This window comes from Physeter macrocephalus, chromosome 9, assembly GCF_002837175.3.
Source record: "Physeter macrocephalus isolate SW-GA chromosome 9, ASM283717v5, whole genome shotgun sequence".
NCBI lineage: Eukaryota > Metazoa > Chordata > Mammalia > Artiodactyla > Physeteridae > Physeter > Physeter macrocephalus.
The window spans coordinates 83,536,417-83,556,335 of NC_041222.1; the positions used below are offsets into that span (position 1 = coordinate 83,536,417).

General features: G+C 52.1%; 1 protein-coding gene across 2 annotated transcripts in view; it reads right to left on the bottom strand.

Annotated features, from left to right (window-relative positions):
• Nucleotides 1–2,806: 2,806 nt before the first annotated feature.
• The window catches only part of BICD2 (BICD cargo adaptor 2), a 56,406-nt gene continuing 39,293 nt past the window's right edge, over nucleotides 2,807–19,919 (bottom strand). The window contains exons 2-8 of one of the 2 annotated variants that reach the window (XM_007123081.4): nucleotides 19,353–19,565; nucleotides 12,699–12,851; nucleotides 10,450–10,884; nucleotides 8,803–9,810; nucleotides 8,398–8,549; nucleotides 6,812–7,022; nucleotides 2,807–4,912 (exon numbers count right to left, since the gene is read on the bottom strand). In XM_007123081.4, the coding sequence (XP_007123143.1) occupies nucleotides 4,907–4,912; nucleotides 6,812–7,022; nucleotides 8,398–8,549; nucleotides 8,803–9,810; nucleotides 10,450–10,884; nucleotides 12,699–12,851; nucleotides 19,353–19,565 (2,178 nt within the window). In that variant the 3' untranslated portion in view covers nucleotides 2,807–4,906. Of the gene's footprint in view, nucleotides 7,023–8,397; nucleotides 8,550–8,802; nucleotides 9,811–10,449; nucleotides 10,885–12,698; nucleotides 12,852–19,352; nucleotides 19,566–19,919 lie in introns of both variants that reach the window. The other variant, XM_007123080.4, reaches the window with a different exon arrangement.

The window sequence follows — 19,919 nt, forward strand, 5'->3', positions numbered from 1 at the left end:
GGGCAGCCGCTGTGCGGCATGTGGGATCCTCCCAGACCGGGGCGCGAACCCGGTTCCCCTGCATCGGCAGGCGGACGCGCAACCACTGCGCCACCAGGGAAGCCCTATATTTAGTTTTTTAAGGAACCTCCAAACTGTTTTCTATAGTGGCTGCACCAATTTACATTCTCATCAACAGTGTAAGAGTATTCCCTTTTATTTTATCCAAAATAAAACGTTTATGTTTTTTGCAAATAGCTTCTTTCCAGAAGACAGCCGTCTTCTCATTCTCTTGACAATGTCTTTTGCAGAGAAGTTTTTAATTGCAATGAAGCCTAGCTTATCAATTAGATTTTCTCCTATGTTATCTTCTAGAAGTTTTACAATTTTGAGTTTTACGTATAAGTCTACAATCCATTTTAGTTAATTTTTGTGAAGGGTTTACGGTCAGAGTCTAGATTAATTTTTGCATGTGGATGTCCAGGTGTTCCAGTACCATTCTTTAATCTGTTCCATCGATCTATTTGTCTATTCTTTTGTATTCAGTAATTTGTATTATCACTGTATTTGGGGGCTCGGTTGTCTGTTGCATATGTTTATAATTGTTATATCTTATTGGTGAATTGACTTTTTTATCATTATATAATGTTCCTCTTTGTCTCCTGTAACAATTTTTGTCTTAGTCTATTTTGTCTAATATTAGTAGAGTCACTCCTGTTCTCTTTTGGATACTGTTTGCATGGAATATCTTTTCCCGTTATTTTACATTCAATTGATTTATGTCTTTGAACCAAAAGTGAGACACCCATAGTTCGACGATGGTGTGAGAAATCAATGCAGTTTGGTAAGCAAATCTATTATAGGTCTGGGTCTCTACTGTATGCTTCCATTTATATAAAGTACAGAAAAAGGCACAAATGGCCTGAACTGACAGACTCGGAGTGGGTGCAGAAAGCACGAGGGCTTTGCGGGGCTGCCTGCCTTCATTTGCTTTCTCATCTGGATGGTGGCTGCAGAGTGTGTCCATTTTGCAAATATACAGCCACTGGACACTTGCTTGCGCTCCTATGTATGTGTGGTATACTTCACAAATATTTTAAGGTAAATAAAACAAATCTTGATTCCTTAAGAGATGAACAAAATGGATCCTGGTGTGTGTGTGTGACCACTGATTCCTATTGTTCTCATGGAGGCCCACGAGGGGGTGTGCTCATACTATCCAGGCAGGGAGGCCTTTTCTGTGAGTAAGGTACTGTGGCATTGCCATTTGCTTAGGAGGAGGAGCTCTGTGTGTGGTGGGGGGTGGGTGGCGGGGAGGAGGGAGCCTCCGCTCCAGGGACCTAGGCTTACCAAGGCAAGTTCATGGATGACTGAGGTGAACTCACAATAGCCAGTGTGCTTTCCCACAGAAATATGACAAAATGATAACACATCCCTCTTCCAGCTCTGTTTGGGCACAAATGAAAGGTGAGCACAGAGGCAAACCTGATGGCATCTGATCCCTGCCAAAATTCCACACCAGGTGATGTCAGACTGAAGGCATATCTGTTTTCCCAGGAGGCTCCCAAAGGCAGGAGGCAGTGTCTCCAAGCTGGCGCTGTTGTTTCCAGCTCTGGTAACCTGCTTGGGTGTGTGGGGGTGAAAACCACTGCAGGGAGATGGAGGAGGTGGCAGGAATGGGGACATTCCCTCTCAGAAAGGAAGACCGAGTGGAAAGCCTTTCAGCTCCAACTGCCTCCTCCCACAGGCTCCCCAGGACCCCACCCACTCAGGAGCCTGCCACTCCTGAAGAAGCACATGTTCAAGGACCTCAAGCACACTGAGGGGTAGGGAAAGCCTCAGCATATGTGCTTGTGCAAATCAAACACCCCAAAAAGCAGGACTGGGCCAAGGACCGGGTGGTATCCCCACCTGAAAAAGAGCCTGCCCTGCTCAGCTCACTGCCAATGCCCCCTCCTCCTGGGGGTCTCCTCCAGATCTGTCGCAGGCTCTCTTCCCAACCTCTTCCAGGGGCCTGTTGGGATGACAGGCCAGTAGGGAAAGAAGACTCTTTCTAGCTCCTGAGTTAGAAAAACAATTCTCTTTGGAAAGAAAGTTTCAAACTGAACATGGGTCCACCCTACTAAAATGGGATGGGTGGGGATCGTCAGAAGGAGGGGCCTCTCAGTGACCATGAAGCCAAGGGAGACTCCAGGTGGAGGGAGTGGTCCTGGGGAGATGTCAGGGTAGCAGGATCCTGACCTCAGACAGCCTCCCCAAGGGAAGCCCTGAGATTTGGGTGAAATCACTCAGGCCTGACTGAGACCATCAGAAGGAGAGAGAGGTGGCAAACTGTCCCTAAGACTTCCTATTCCCTCAGACATGATTTGTACTCTATGCTCACACTCACAAGCAATCACTGGGACGGGCTCAGTGTGACTTGAACACACATTCCTGCAGGTGAACATGGTTTTGTGTTGACAAACAAGTAACTCTTGTTGCCTGCACCTATTCATTCCTGGGTACAAAGAGCAAGAGTTTGGAGGGCAAAGGATCCCTCGTCATGCAAATCTCTTTGCTTCCTGGTCAGTATAATGCAAAGGCAATGTGCTCTCACTGCCACGCTGCTGGGTGCTCACGACACCTGACACCCGTCACGGAAGGCACCCCCTGTCTCCCCTTCCCCCCACACCTCCTGATACGGGCCCCAGGTCGCTTCCAGTTTCCACCACCAGGGTTAATGATAGGCTGGTTTTCTTGTTTTAGGTGCTGGAATTATAGTACATTGCTGGACCCACAGTCATCTGGAGCAGGGGGTCAGAGCAGCCACAGAGAACAAGTCTTGTGATTTGTCTTTTTATTATTCTTTATTTACTGGTCCTACCAATGTGACCCTTTACCCAGGCCCACTGTTCCTATGTGCACTGGCTTTACAGACATTTGCGCCATATGTCTGTGTCCCAAGTTGTGACTGATTTCTCCTTCCTATTCCTTTTCCATGCTGTGTCTCATTTTCTCAGAATCTGAAGGCATTTTGTTTGGGTCTGTGTAAAGGTTCCTTGGCAGGAGAACATGCATATGATCTTAAAATAAAGACAACATTCTGACACTAAGGTAATGCACAGAAAAAATACAGTACACAGACATCATTGCAAATAAATACCCCGTACAGATGAAGTTTTTGTAAATGTAACATTATTTCTTATGAATCAACACTGTAAGAGAAGGTAAAAATAGGGGTCCCTACAACTAGGAATAAAAATGCTTATTCCAGGAAACAGAATTCTTCTATTCTTGCTACTTATATTATTATAATTTGTCCTGTATTTTGGAGGAGAGGACACTTTTTCTTCTTCCTCCTCCTCGAGTACCAATTTGACCACTTGCACAACCTCACTCAGCAAATCAGGACAGGACACAGATCTGGTTTGCTAAGGAGCTTTAGTGACTTCTGTTTCCTGAAATTAACAGTGATTAGTTACACCAAGCAAGAGAATATATAATGTCTCTCTCTCACATTTGCAAAGAATACTATGGCTAGCCCTCACCCCAATGCACGAGGCCGACGGTGCCGGCTCCCCTGCCACCCGCCCCACTCTTCACAAACGTGGCGTGTTGTTCACATAGCTTGCTTAGCTTGTCCCATAAAGTCCATTTGGTTCCCAAAGCACACTCAAGGTTTGTGTTCACTTTCGTTTTCTCAGCCCCTGAATTTGCAAGGATCTGCACAGTAAAGAATCACTGACTAACAGAATTTTGCACAATTGCTGTTTTCTTTCCCTCAATGAAGATGCCCAGGGTCAGGTTAGAAGGTGTGCACCTGTTCACACTGATTGGTCCACACTGGCCTTCAACATTCCCAACTAGCTCTTCACTGTCCATTTTAGAGAATAAACTACGCTGGGACACCTCCCTAAACTGATGAAGGCACTACTGGCAATGATTACTAACAAAAAGGCGTTGAAATATAACACCCTAAAAATCGACGACTGTAGAATTTTCTAAGTGTACCACAATTTGGCACAACAACCGGAGTAACAAAACAATTCCAATTTGGAATTTCACTGGTACAGTTGTATAAAATTCTGTTAATCAGTCATGCTTCACAATGTCCTAAAACCCAGAAAATTCTGGAATTTGTAGGTAATACTACTCATTCAATAATTTATCTTTTTGTTTTCAAGTGCCTTTTACTGTTTAACCAGAGCAAAGGTCAAGTTTTCTTCTTGTTACATTGAACTATTCCTAAGAATAATAATAATACAATATGAAAAACCCCAGAATCCGAATACCCTGGATTTCTTAATGAACATGGCATTTAAAATCTGTAATTTCAAACATGAACCACAATGCCGTATAATTAAAAGGCTGCTGAACCACAGCGTGGATACATTTAGCCGGGCTCCTTACCAAGTTGAAGCCTTCACCTAAACAGTCTAGAGCTACACGCTAGGAGGACACATCTGTGCCATGTGCTGATAACAGATCAACACACCGTTGGGAGCTACAGGACCACGAGACAGACTACGGCATCTGAGACCGTCTCTATGCCAGGGATGAAGGAAGCAAATATAATATCAAAATATCAAAAGTGCACAGGTGGATTGGGTAAAAAAGGAGTATCTGTAATAGGGAGACCCCAGTGGTAAGTGTTTCTAGAGGGTTCCTAAGCAAGCCTGGTGGTCGCTGTCCAAGCAGGTTCTTCAGTGCCTGTACAAAGGCCTTTCCAAGCAGCAGCTGGCGGCATTCTCAACATTAAAGCTTTTATTTCCTCTGCCATTAAAAACTTGGGGAATGCTATTTTGAAAAGAATTGCAGTAGCATATCCAAAAACGTTTCTAAGTGGACTTTTAGGCTGCCCTTCCTTCCTCTGCGTGGGCCCATGGGAGAGGAGGGGAGGGGGCTGCAGTGTGACAGGGCCGGCGGCCGAGTCCTCCCAGCAGCTACTCTACAGCTGAAAATGGGAGAAAACAAGACAACGTTAGAACCGGTCACCCGTCAGACAACTAAAGCTCTCACCGAGCTGTGAGGGCATGGGTGTGTTAGTTGGCAGCAGAGAAGACCTGCATGTGTTAGGGGGCGCCGCTGGCCCCGAGTACCTCATGAAGACCCTTTACTTTACAAGTATGGAGAGAAGCTGTGTGCCAGGCTTGGCAAAGAGGCAGAAGCAGTATGTGGTGCCAGCAGGCAGCCATGCCCCTGGAAGTCCTGCTTGCAGAGGGGAGATGGCCTGACATTTTCTCAAGTGGGAGGGAAATCCAAGACCTGACATCCCATCTGCAAAACAGCCTGGAGCTGGGTATAGGCACACAGAAGGGACAGGTATGGTCCATCCTGTATATCTTCACTCCGCTGTTTGCCAAACCCAAGTTGGTCTGGGTAGCACCTGGCATCTAGTGGGAATTGAGCATGCTTGGGAACTAAGGGAAAGAGTGGAATAGGGGCAGATACCTGTGCGCAGGGACAATGAAAATTCCCCCTCTGGGCCCCAGAGAGAGGAGGCAAAGAGCTATTCAGGGAGACTGCAGCTTCATGGCTGGTGGGCCCCATGGATGACATGGAGAGAAATACTGAAAGAAGTTCGGCTGCCAAAACTCTTGGTGTGGGTGCAGCTTCTGAGCATGGGGGAGTACTATGGCTGCCTTTCCTGCATGTCACCACCTCTGGAATTGCCCTGATGATCAAGAACCATATTCCTCCTACCGTGAATCCTGAAACTAGCCCTGGGTCCATTCAAGGCTCCCTTCCCACACCAGGCCAGGCTTCAGTTAATAGCTGTGGGACCCGGTCCCTCATTTCAGCCTGGCCCGCTGGTAACTCAAGCTCAGGTTGGGGGTTTCCACAGCCCTGTTTCTTGTAGTCTGAAGCCCCCTGAGAGGAAGGCCTGATAATGGGCAGAGAGTGAAAAAAATCCAACTGGAAGCTGGGGACACTTTAAGTACAAAAGGATGGGCTTCCTGTGAGGACAGCGGTCTGGCCAGGCACTTGGGAAGTTTTTCTCATTGGAAAAAACCCAAGCCTTTGGCCTGCCGATTTGTCACCTTTTACAGGCCACCAGACAAGCGTACAAATCTCAAAAAGAGAAGCTGAGGCTGCTGAGCTCTGGTCTGGGGTGTGGTTAGGTATGCCTGTGCCTCTTGAGCATGACTGGTGCCCAGTGCACGTGTACGCCTGGGCTGGAGGACATGGGCCACAGGGCTGCTCTTCCTCTGGGTTTAGGGGAAGGAATTCTATAATTCTGTCCCAAATATAAACTGTAATGAGATGCCGCACAAACTACAAAATAATTCTCTCCGTAATCTGTACCAAGCACAGAGTGTCCTCCGAGGCTGCACCTGGGATTCAGGCTGGAACCTCTAACACTGGTTTCTGGGTGCCGGGGCAGTACAACTGCATTAGACACATGCAGGGAACATGCAAGTTTCAATGCAAGTTCTGCCCCTCCCAGTGAGAGCCAATGGCACCCAGGCCCTGGGAAGCCACATTTTTGCAAGGACACGTGGCTCCAACCCCACCTTGACCACCCCTCCAAGAGAGCAGCTGCTGTGAAGGGTGGTCCCGAGGGGTGAGAAACAGACACAAAGCTTGCACTGTCCAGGTGGAGCAGCAGGCTGCCTCTGCTAAATTCTTCCCTCTGTGCATTAGTCACAGTTAAGACCAGCCTAGCACCATGGTCCCGCTGCTGCCAGGTTAGTTGAGGTGAAGCGTACAGGTGATATGTGGCAGGTTAGCTGCAGCGTGTACCCTTGCGGCCCTAATCGCAGTAAACATTATATTTCTCGCCACAGAGCACCTGGGCAGCAAGCCCAGCACCCTCAGCCCTGTCACTAGCGCAGGCGCAGGTGTGACTTACGCTCGGGGTGCCAGGCTTGGACTTGGGGGTGGCCTTGGCGCGGCTTCGCCGGGTCTGCTCATGGTCCAGCTCAAGCAGCTCCAGCCGCTGGGTCAGTGCCAGCTTCTGCTGGATGGCCATGCGCAGCAGTGAGTTGAGTGTCTTCTTCTCATCCTCAGCAGCTGCCAGCTGCCGCTGCATCTCATCCAACTGTGTGATGTACTCGTCACACCTGCGGGTACGCAAGAGGCGAGAGCATGGCTGAAGGACCTGGGAGAGCCAGCGGCGTGTGTGATCACGGCTCCTGTACTGAGGGCTCCAGAAGGTGAGCAGACCTCATCTGCTCACTGGGCTAGAAACGAAGAGGATGTGCCCCTCTGAGGTTTGGCTTTCTCTGGGAGGGGCTCTCTGAAGCCAGTTTTCACTAAAGGAAGTGGTGGCTGCCCTTCAAGGCCTCCAGGTGTCTCAGGGGCAGCGGGCTGGAGGTGTGATATCACTTGGCTCTCAGGATGTGGGGATAAACCCGAGGGCAGGAATTGGCTTGTTCCCGGAATAGCCCAGGCACACAGTAGGTGCTTAGTAAGTCTAGAGCAAATGGCTAACCAGAGCCTGGGAAAAACACATGTGGATGTCATAAACAGCCCTATTTTAGTATCTGCTGAGCTGTGACACATGCTCCCCACCTAGGTAAGGAGCTGGGAGAGAAATGCCCACGCTGGGTCTGTCCCTGAGGGAGGGAGTGCGGCCTGGGTGAAGGGGATGGTGGGCACACCCACCCTACACCCCCATCCACCAAGGCCAAGGACCATCAGCAAGTTTTAACCCTTGCCCCGAGGTTTGTGATCTTGGCACCATCTGAGAAGTCAGGCTTTTAAATAAAACAAGTTGAGGAAGCAAGGGTCAACATACTATGTGCTGAGGACTACCTGTGAGATCTTTCCCAAGCACTTTGCCCAGGAGGAAAGAAAGCTTCCAGAGAGGCCTGGAAGCTTCTTTCTTTGTCTTTGCCCCCTCCTCCCACATCGCTGAAATGCAGGGAGTGCCCAGCACCCTGGCACAAGGCAAAGTAGGCCCTGAGCTCAGTTTCAACCCTGCTTAACCCAGAGCCTCAGCCTCCCAACCCTGACTGACACTGGCCAGCAGATGGCACCATGCCTCTCTGAATAGGGAAACACCCAGAAGCAGGCCCCCAAAGCAGCCTCCAGCTCTGCACCTGCCCGGCTTCCTGACCACAGGACTGGCCTAAAGAAAGACACTGCCCGCCACCCCCACACACTCTAACTGGTAGGGTCAGAGCGGCAGCACTGGGACCCCGCCCCTGCTGGGAGGGGAACCTTCCTTCTAAATACACGAACTTCCCACCAAGTTCTGGGGGCAAACTCATTTGTTATCACTGGCTTGCCCACTTGTCTGTTTCTCCTTCAAAGCTCATGCCTCCAGCCTGGCCATAAGGACCCACTCTTTCAGCTTTCTGCTTCCAACTTTTTCAAATGAGGTGTAAAGTGGAGAAAAATTGGGCCCCTGGGTTTTCACACAGCAGAAATGGAATTACCCACAGGGCCAGGCTCCTGGGCTGCTGAGCAGCGAAAGGAACAGTTAAGCGTTACCTGGTGGCGAACATGGCACGCAGTGAGGAGAAAGTGGCCGCGTCCTCCTTGAGGGCCTTGAGCTCATTGCGCAGCTTCATCATGGTCTCGGTCACCATGGCCTTCTCGTTCTCATACTTGCTCTTTAGGTTGGCAAGGGCCACCTCTGCCGTCTAGGGGGTCAGAGATGCAAAAGACGGGCAGGTGAGGGGTGTCAGGAGGGGTTTGCTGCCTCAGTGCCACAGACCAAGGCCCCAGCCAGCCCTGGGGCCTCTCAAAGGCCTCAGCCCCTCCCCACAGCAATGAGGTGAGGTTTTCTCACATCTTTCCTTCAGTAGCAGGAACAGCACGGGACAGGAGGCCAGGGAGGGTGAGAAACCCCCCGCCCACGTGCCCACCCCTGCTGGACCCAAGCGCCATGCACACCTGCTTGTTGGCCTTGAGCACCGTGCGCAGTGTGGTGATCTGCTCCCGCTTGGTGCTGAGCAGTGACTTCAGCTTCAGGATCTCCTCCATGAGTGCCTCCCGGTCCTTGTCCGCAGCTGGGCCCAGCTCCTGTGAGGCCAGACGCTGCCGCGACAGCTCTGTGGTGCGGTCCACGGCTGCCTGAAGGTGCCTGATCTGGTCACGGATGATGGCGATCAGGTTGTAGATGTTCATGGGCTCCCGGCGTGGGTCACTCAGGGGCGAGGGCAGTGAGGAGCCAGGTGAGGGGCTGCTGTCCCTGGCCCTACCCTCTGCGGCAGGCGGCCCCTTGGGCAGCACAGGTGAGCGACGCCCGCGGGCTTCAGGGCTGCAGCTGCCGGCGCCAGCCGGGCCCTCTCGGTAGTAGTCCAGCACCACACGGGTGGGCGTCTCGTTGTTGCACATGCACACGTGGTGGTAGAGGTTAGCCAGCTCCTCACTGAAGGTCACCAGCTCGTCCTGGGCCACGCTCAGGCTGCCTTGTGTCTCGCCTGCGACGTCGCTCACCTTCTTCAGCTCCATCTGCAGCCGGGACAGGAGCTCGCGGTCCTGGCGGCTGGCCTTCTCCAACAGGGAGACCTTCTCAGTGAGCGCCTGGCTTTCGGCCTCATGCCGGCCCTTCTCCTCAGTGTGCTGGGCCTCGCTGGCCTCGTGTGCACTGCGCAGCGCCTTCAGCTGCTCCCGAAGCTCACCAGCCTCTGCCAGGGCCACACGGTACTTGCAGGCCAGGATCTCAGGCCCATTGATGTCCACCTCATAGTAGTCACCATCCTCATGGCTGTCTCGCTCCTTCTCACTGTCCAGGGCTGTCCGCCGCTCCTTGCTGGCCTGCAGGCGCCGCAGAGCACTCAGGTTCTCTGTGAGGCGGCTCACCTCCTCGTGCTGCTCCGACAGGGCCCCTCGGGCCTGCTCCAGCTGCTTCTGTGTGTCCTGCAGTGTTGCCAGCAGGCCCACCTTCTCCCGCTCCATCTGCGAAGGCACAGAAAGGGCCCGTCAACAGCCCACAGTAGTACTTGCACTCAGAGGACCCCTGGACAGTCCCAGTAGTGACCCCATCCATGCCATGACCATCACCCTGCTAGCCTCTCTGTGATAAATTCGGGTGGAGGTGTCATGTGTGGGGCTATGAATGGCTCTTCGCCCTGCCCAGATGCCTGCGGGGCTGGGTGAGTCCCTCCTCAGAGACATGCAGCAAACCAAGGGGCTGTGGTGCAGACCCTGGGATTCTGTTCAGTCGGGGCAGGAAACCCTGACGTGACGTGTCTAGAGGACACAGCATGGGAAACTACACGCAGGGACCTCAGAGGGACATAAGAAAACCTCTGGTGGTGCCCAAACTTGTAACCAGAAACCTAATTCTCTGGGAACCTTCCATCTATAATGCTGCAATTCCATGTAGGTTAACAATACAGAATTACCTATGTAAAAGACATGTAAGTAAAAGAAGGTGCATAGCATTGACAAAGTGTCATGAAAGCGCTGTCCTGGTGACCAGCAGGTCTGGCCAACACCATGGGGGACAGGAGTGGAGGTGGGAATGGTGCACGTGGGCCCAAGGCCCGGGGCTGTGACAAGACCCCGGTGGGGTGGGGCTACCCACCCGCTCACCTGCATTAGCTGCTGCTTAAGCTTCTGAATCTCAGAGATGTTGAGCTCACTGAGGAGGTCAGAAACGAGGCTGGGGGAAGGTGGAGCGAGGCCGTCCTTGGTGGGCGTGGAGGTCTTGTTGTCCAGCGGCAGCTTGGCCAGGCCACCGTGCTCGAAGCCGTTGGCCAGGGCTTCGGCGTCATCACCGAGCTTAAGGCCGTCCAGGGAGACGTGCAGGTGGCTGGTGTAGAGGGAGTCATTGATGCTCATGTAGTGCGACAGCTCCTTGCGCAGACTGTTCTTCTGCTCCCGCTCTGTCTTCAGCGTCTCCAGCGCCTCCTCCAGCTGCCGCTCCGAGATCTCCTTGAGCCGAATGGCGTCCTCCAGCTGGCTGTTGAGATATTCGGTCTCCTCCTCCAGACGTTTGATCTCATGCTTGAGGCCCTCAAACTCCACCTGTGAAAGAGAGGTCAACACTCTTCTATGCCTGAGGAATGGGGAAGAAGCACCATTGTGCTGACTACACAGCTGGTAAGACATGGATGCTTAGAGGGTTACAGGCATGAGGTGCACACAGGAAATGGTCAGCCCACGCCTGGGACACATGTGCACGTGGTATGAACAGTGCAGAAGCATGAGACTTGCTCATCACCAGAGATGCCATGGAAATCAGAACACATCCACACTGCCAATTTGTCAGGTGACTTAAAATGTTGCCAAGTGTATACTGACTTTAAATTCTAAAACTACTTAAATAGCACTAAGAGTTGATTAAATATTTTAAGATACGTAAAACATGTATCTAGATGTGCAATATGATCACTACTTCTAATCATATTTCAAAATGAAGGAACTAAAACTCCCACTGAAGTGGGATGTGCCTCAGCTGCACATACCACCCAGACTGAGAGAGGCCCGAGTGGGAGTGGGAGTGGGAGAGGCAGAATCCAAGGTCACGCCTGTTGAAACAGTATTTGCAGGTGGACAAGGAAAGAGCAGACAGAAACCAATGCTTGATGTGGGTACTCAGGATCTATGGGCAACTTAAAAAAAATTTTATTATTCTGCAATATGTGTGCAAGAAACAAGGAACAAACCACTCAGAGGCAGGACCAAGAGGGTCTCTGTGGGTCAAGGTCTGGGGTAGGGGAACCCCAGGGAGGGGCCAGACTCTACCACGTGCTGCCCAGGGCTTGGTTTCCCCCTCCTCAGGATGCGTGTGTGTGACTGCAGATGAGCACAGCATCACAGAGGGCCTGCTATGCAGCTAGAGAAGGAGCTCCTGTGCCTATGTTCTTGGGAGGAGATCCACTCCCTGCTGGTTGTAACAGTCACAGAGGTTCTGCTGTCAGCATAAACACATGGGCCCATACTTTCCTATGCAGGATTTAAATACTCAGGTCCCTGATGTTTGGGGTTCCTGGAATAAAGGTCCCCCCAGTCTCCACCCTGTAGAGCTGTGGTTCTTGGAGTTAGCTATGTGGTAGGGTCAGGTCTTGAGGGGCCTGAGTGCCCAAGACCCCCTGGGTGTCCTGTCACAGATGGAAGTGACCCTCTTGTCCCATCACAAGTGGAGGTGACCTTCCTGTCTCTGTCCTCTCACTGGTGGAGGTGACCCTCTTGCCCCTGTCCTCTCATAGGTGGAGATGATTCTTCTGTCCCCATCCTGTCACAGGTGGGTAGAGGTCACCCTCCTGCCCTGTCCTGTCCCAGGTGGAAGTGATCCTACTCATCCTACCCATTGCGGTGTTACTCGAGGGCATGATATGACAGCTTGGACATCTCCACACTGTTCAAGGCCCACCTGGCTTCACCCCAAGGTCCAGGACCACATGGGGGTCAAAGGGGGCTGGCAAACCTGAGACAGTGGGAGAAGTGGGTGCGCTGACAGCTCCAGGGTCCCACAGGGCATAGGGACATCTCTGGTCTCCTGTCAGCACCTGAGAGGAGACAAAGCTGGACACCCAGACTCTGGGGTTCTTTATCACCTCCAATTTTTTTTTTTTTTTTTTTTCATCTTTGCTGGCTGGAACACCTTGTCTAGCCCAACTGCCAGCCAACAATACAGCCAAAGGCCTTGTTTTTCTGATCTTGGAGGGGCTGGGCCATGCTGCCACACCCCTGGTCCACATGGCATGTGGCCCTCAGCTTGAGTGTGTGGAAGGAGGGTGAAACGCCTTCTGACCACAGAGACAGCAAAGTGAGGGTTAGGCCAGGGCCGTAGCCCAGAGCCAACCTACCTGTCCCACCTGCCCAGCCCAGATACTTGCCTGGTTCTGCCTGAGAACAGACACCTGCTTTTGCAGACTGATGTTCTCCTCCTCCAACTCCGAGTAGTCCTGCAGCAGGCGGGCCTCCCGGAACTTGTACTCCTTGATGTCATCCCGCAGGCGGCCACGCTGAATCTCTACATTTTGGTTGATCTGCCAGGAGGAAGGCAGGTGTGAGCAGCCTGCTCTAGCTGGTCTCACCACCCCTGGGGCAGAAGGAGCTCAGTGCAGCCAGGCCCACAATAGTGGCCATGCAGCTGGGACTTGGAATCCCAGGACTGCTATGGTGCCCGATGTGGCCACCTGGTGAGGAGCTGGGGCCCTGGGCTGTGAGGTATGGCAGTGAACAATGCAGGATCTCAGCCTGCTCTGACCCTTGGTTTCTTCATCTGTAAAATGGGGTTCAAAGTAGTTCCTCCGTCACATGCTGCTGGTAGCACGTACAATGGTGCAGTGCTGTGGAAACAGTCTGCAGCTAATCGAACAGTTCAGCACAGAGTTAACATCTGACCCATCAATGCCCCTCCTCGGCATGCACTCAAAAGAAAGGAAAACACATGTCCACCAAAATCTTGTGCACAAATGTTCAGACACTATTCACAATAGCAAAGGTGGAAGCAACTCAAATGTCCACCAACTGATGAGATAAACATGCTGTAACACAAATAAATCTTGAAAACAACATGAGTAAAAGAAGAGGTGTTAGTGGTGATGTATTGTATTGTATGACTCCACTTACATGAAATGTCCAGAATAGGCAAATCCACAGAGATAGAAAGCAGATGGGTGGTCGCTGGGGGGCAAGGAGAAGATGGGATGGAGAGTGACTGCTAATGGGGTTTCTTCTTGGAATGATGTAATATTCTAGAATTGATTTGGGATGGTGCATAAATCTGTAAATATACTAAAATCCACTGACTGTACACTTTAAGTGGGTGAGTTGTAAGGGATATGAATTATCTCAATAAAGTTGTTAAAAAAAGAGTTCCTGCCTCCGAAGTGCCTTGAGGATTCAAATATCATGCACGGAGAGAGGCAAGTGCAGACCTGGCATGAACTGTGCAATCAAGACTGTTGGGAATTCTCAACTGGCTGCTACTATGCGCCATGTGCCAGGACCTGGGTCCCTTGGCCCACATTCTGGGGCCATCTTGTATACTGTAGGATGCTTAGCAGCAACCTGAGCCCTGCCTACTGGATGCAGCCCCCCAGCCCCCACCCCTGTTGTGACCATTGAAACTGCCTCCAGACACGGCCAGTGTCCCATGGGGGCAGAATCATCCCCTAGACAAACTCTCCATCTCTCCCCACATCCCTGTTCCCAACGCTCCAAGCAGCTTCCCCCACATGCCTGCAAAGATCTAACACCCCCTCAGGGCAACACCACCCCATCTGGACCCTCGGCTAGAAGCGCCATCACCCACTGGGCCTCATAGCTCACTCTGTCCTCCTCACCCAGCACACTGGCCTCTCTGCTGGTGCTGAGGTTTCTTGTGATCACATCCATGCATACACTAAGATTCCATATAGGTACACACAGAACAGCAATGTTGGATTGGTAAAATGAAATAGGACCAATAAGAAAAAAAGTTCAAGAAAGCAACAGAGAGGGGAGTGAGTCATTATATGTATTAAGCACTCCTGACAAACACTCACTACCAAAATCTCCAATAAATGGACTGATGCAGTCTTCTCAATAAGTGACCCAAGGAGGTACCCAAGAGTCAACACCAGAAAAAACAGACACCAAGTTACTGACTGGAGAAATGCAAGGCCCCCGGAAAGCAAAACTCCTATTAGGCAAAAATAAACAAAATAACAGTGTGAGCGGCAATGGGAGGAAACATATACTTACTTGCTTCCTAACAAAGTTCTGCATACACCTCGACTCTGGCCATTTCCCTTGTTTACCACCCAACTGACTGTTATGGTTAATTTTAGTGTCAACTTGTCTAGGTCCTGGCATCCAGATATTTGGTCAAACACCAGTCTAGATGTCGCCATTCAGGTATCTTTTAGATGAGATTAACATTTAAATTAGTAGACCCGCTGAGTAAAGCAGATCACGCGCCATAATGTGGGTGGGCCTTATCCAGTCAGTTGAAGGCCTTGAGAAAAAAAAAAAAGACAGCCTTCAGACTCAAGCTGCAACATCAGTTCTTCCCTGGGTCTCCAGCCAGCTGGCACAACCCGCAGATTTTGGATCTGCCAGCTCCCACAACTGAGTGAGCCAATTCTTTACAATAAATCTCTCTCTCTCTCCACACACACACCCCTATTGGTTTGCTTCTCTGGAGAGTCCTCACTAACACAATGATTGCTATATAAGAACCATGCTTGCTGCATCCACTTTGTGTAAGGCAAGCTGGTTGCTCCCCACCTGTTGTGGTTCAGCACACTCTGGCCTGATGCACCTGCTGAGACCACCTGCCCACTCTCAGTATGGGAGGACACAGGAGGTAAGATGGTGAGACAGGGGCAGTGGGTGGGAGCTGCTGGTCACGAACAATGTAAATGGGCTTTATTTAAAACTTAACAACTCCCCTCAATAAAACAAGTGGTCCTGAGGTGGACAGAAAGAAGACAGAAAGAGATAAGACCACGGGCCAGCCTGATTGCCTAGGCTGAAGTCCTCTTCACCCCAGAACCTATGTGCCCAGGCTGCACCAGAAACCTCTGCTGAGCTCAGTCTTCCTGCACAGGAATCGTCTTTGTTTTTTTTATTGAGATATGATTCATATACCATGAAGTTCACCCACTGAAAGTATACAATTCAGTGGTTATAGCTTATTCAGAGTTGTGCACCATTACCTGTTCCGGAACATTTTCATCACCCTAAAAATAAACCACACACCAATTAGCAACCACCAATCTGCTTTCAGTCTGTGGATTTGCCTTTTCTTGACGTTCACAGAAACAGACCTGGACAACATGTGGCCTCTCTGTGTGGCTCAGAAAACCTTTCACTGGCGCTGTCTCCATACTGGCACTGCACTTGGTGCTCGACCACCCCAACGGGCATCACCCACTCCTTCACTACTGAGTACCAACTGTGCTAGGTGCTGCTCTAGGCTCTGTCTTGTTCACTGAGGCACGTGTACAGTCGCCCATGCACAGCACACACATTGCCAACTGGTGTCAGCTGCTGCTGAGGGAGGCTCTGAGTAGGTGAGGAGGGGTGTTGTACTGAAGTCAGGTCTGGGAATCTGGAATGCAGAGCAGCCAGTACCCCATGTTGCAGAAGCCCCATCACGGCACAGCTGGAGCTAACGCACAGGGAGGGAGCACCGCCCTGCACAGGAGCGCTCCAAAGCTGGTCAGTATTTTCCCTCAGAGGAAAGGGCAAGATGTTTAGCCAGGAGGCCATAGCCCAAGCCCCAGGAAAGGCCTATGGCCCCATGTAAGGCCAGGGTGGAGGTGGGAGGGATGCCCCAGCCCCGTCAGAGCTGTAGAGCCTGCACAGGGAGAAGGTGAAGACAGAGGCAGAGACCGGAGCAATGTGAATACAAGACAAGGAACACTGAGGGATGCTGGCACCCAAAAGGTGGAGAGGCTCCACATGGAACATGGCCCTGCCAGCACCTTCATTTCAGATACAGAAAATCTTAGAGAATAAAATTCTGTGGTTTTAAGCCAGTAGTTTGTGGCAATCTATTATGGTGGCCCGAAAAAACAAATATACAAATATAGGTTTAATACCAGGAAAAAGACATTGCTGTAACAAATACCTGAATATGTGGAAGTGGCCATGGAGGTGGGGATGGCCAGAACCTGGAAGAGCTTTGAGGAGGACAGGAAAAGGCCAGACTGCCTTGAGACTACTGGTAGAAATGTAATTGTTTCAGGTGACTCTGGTGAGGCTCAGAGAAGAGTCACAGAGAAATCTTCAGTTGCCTTACGGAATACATATACCATCACAAAATAACACTAGAAGAGGTATGAATGTTAGTTAGAAGTGCTCCCAGTAAGGCCTTAGGAGGGAACAAGAAACAGTGGAAAGGCTGTCCTTGCTGTAAAGTGGTAGAAAACCAGGCTGAGCTGTATACCAGGGCTGGGTGGAAAGCAGAATTAGTAAGCGAGGAATTTGGATGATTAGCAACCTCTGGGTTGTCTGCCCATGTGACAACTCCATGCCCTGGCTCTGGAGCCAGGCGTCCTTCTGTCGAAGCCTGTCCACTCCACGCTGGAGCATGGGGCTGCTGCTCCTGACCCGATACCCACCACCTCACTTTGTGACCAAACACCTTGCTTTCTTCCAGCAGCTCCTGGTGGCCCAGATGCCACCACAGCAGGAAATAAGCCTTTTCCTGGCTCCTAGCCAGGACAGGGGAGATGACAACCGACATGACTTCTGCTGGGACATCTTTGTCACTCACTCCTGGGCCTGTGCAGGGCCTGACATGTGCAGAGTCCACCAGGACAGCAAGGCCAGGATCCAATGGGACAGCAAGATTTTTCCTGGGGGGGGTCCCACTGGGCAGATGCTGCTGACCCCTCTATAACGCACAGTCCTGCTTCACCAGGAAGCCCTCACCACTCCATTCCCAAGGCAAATCCGTGGAAAGCCTTGGCACGTGCAAAGGACCTGACTCTGCCTCCAGCCAGGTGTGGCCGTGCCCAGCTCCTTGGGTCTCTGCTTCTCCATCTGCAAAATGGGGCCCAAGGCCATGTCTCAGGATAGAAGTCAGCAGGGCCCGTCCATTCACAGTGCAGAGGTCAGGACCCACTGACTTTAGGCATGCAGCGACACCTTCTGCACCTTGGTTTCCCAATTTGTGAGATGAGGGAAGTAACTGGATGCCCACAGGGTCACTGAGAGGACAAGCTATGGGGTAGCTGGAACTGTCCCACATGCTGAGCATGTTTGCTACACGTGTCACATGATGGAGGCCACAAGTTCCTCTTGGAGAGCTGGGCATGGGGGAATGAACCCCTAAGCCAGTCATCGCAGGGTGGAAGGATGGGGGTGGGGGTCAGAGGGCACAGCACAGCTGGCCCATCAGTCACTGAACATGGACGGCAGCAGGACCAGGCACAGAGAGGGAAATGACCTCATGTGGAAGGGGCATCTCCTATGGCGACTGCGCAAAGCCTCCTCGGCGGGGTCACACCAAGACGGGTACAGGTTGGTGCTTATCAGGGACAGTGCTTGGTGTTGTGTCCTCATGATCCAGGCTCCTCAGCCAGGCCCAAGCCTTGGTGCAAGCCTCCTGTAGGATGGAGGAGCTCAGCAGAGCAGCTCAGGCAGAAGCGGCAGGGCCAGGACCAGCAGAAGAGTAACTTGAGAGGGATGGGAGCGGAGTACAGACAGAACCAGCAATGACGGGGACACTGACCAGGGCTCTAGTCTGAGTAGGCAGTGATGGAGAGCCTCCACTCCAACCAAGAACCTGGCATGGCTCCACAGTGATCCTACATAGCTCCTACAGTGATCAGGGGCACAGGTGGGGCCTCAGGAGAAAGATGCACTGAGGAGGTATGGGGGTGGGGAGTAGAAGGCTTCCTCCTGAAGCACTAACAGGAACAGCAGGAATCTTGGCCCAACCAGACCTGTTCTTTAATAGCAGTGTGTGGGACTGGCTGAGCTCATTTCCTGACACCAAAGCCAGTGGTCAGCAAGTCCCCCGCCACGCTCCTGACTGCCCCCTTCTGGAAGAGGGAAGGAGCAGAATGAGTCTGGGCTGGCCAGAGCACCTCTACTGGCTCTTCTGGAAAAGGGTGCTCAGCCAGCAAAGAGTCTAGTCTCCAACTTGGGTGGTCAAATCTACAGCTCCGATGGCCCCTTCTCCCCACCCTGACTAGAATGCTCCTGTTGGAGGAAATGAGATCATGCACTCCCCCTGGATCCAGTCAAGTTCCTCCCAGGCCCACAAGCCTTGGTGATCTCTGATCCCAAACTAGGGTGGGTGACTACTCCCCACTGCTGCCGGATCCTGGGCTCTGCCCCAAACCTTGCCAGTGTCCCCTCCCAGCCCTGTGGGACCTTGACTGCCATACACCCTCACATCTGAGCCGTCGACCTCAGAGCTGCCCACTGCTCAGAACCATCTGCTGTTCTGGTCACCTGTCACTGCTCCCCCACCCCCCCAGGAGAATAGAGGACAGAGAGCGGGTCTTCCCACAGCCCAGAACAAGGCTTCTTGCCCTTCCTAATGAGAACTTGTGGGCTCTAACAACCAGGGACCCCCGCAAGGCCATAGCCAGGACTGCAGCTCATGTAGACTTCTGGTTATGCCTGCTCCCCTGATGCTGTCCCACCCCATCTTTTGAATGGTGGCCCACCCTCCCACCTCTCTCAGAGGGCACTGGATGCCTGCCATCCCCCCTCCACCTGCCCAGGCCTCTCATGGCCAGGCCCCTGTCAGGGGCCTAGCTGATCCTAGGAGCTGTCTGTGATGGTCGCTTCTGATTTTGTTGTCACGAGCTGGCAGGTAGACACTATAATTCTGTTGTTCACATGAGGAACCCAGGATTCACATCAGCCCAAGGGCAGAGCTGGGATCCTGCCACCCTCAGCCCTTCCTGGACCACCATGAACCACATAAAACTGGGCTGGAAGTGCAACAACTTGTGGGTGGCCCTGCCCCCAGGAAGCACTGGCTTGTTTTCCCACCCACCCACAGTCAAGCAGCCCACCCTAGTTCTGCTGCTTACCTCCTTCAGCTCCTGGGCCACTGAGGCCAGGCGCTCGTTCTCTGACTGTGTGTTGGCAAGCACGTTGCGCAGCTGCTTCAGCTCTGTCTGCAGCTCCAGCACCTTGCGCACATAGTACTGCTCCTTGGAAGCTGACTCCTGGATCAGACTCTCCTCCCGGCTCTCGCCGTCTGCAGCCACCTTCTTATGGTTCGTGTGGGCCTGTCCAAATGCCTGCAGGAGATGAGATGCTCTTGAGAGGGAGCCTGGAGGCAACCCTGTGGTCAGACATGTGGGGGAAGAGGGGGACACAGGAGGAGCAAGATACCTAAGGGCTACACGAGGGCTGTGAGGTTACAGAAGAGCTGGGACTGGGGCTAATGAGGAGCCCTGGTGGGATGGGATAGAGGGACGGGCTGGAGGAACTGGGGCGAGGCAAAGATTGGAGGCCCCAGCCACCATCTCTGCCAGTGTGGCCCCCATCAGCAGACTGGCCCCAGCCCGGGGCCAGGAAGGGAAGCCCCCAGAACCAGGGTGGGTCTGAGGTCTCCCTCCAGATATGGAAACCAAGACTCGGGGAAGTCCCCT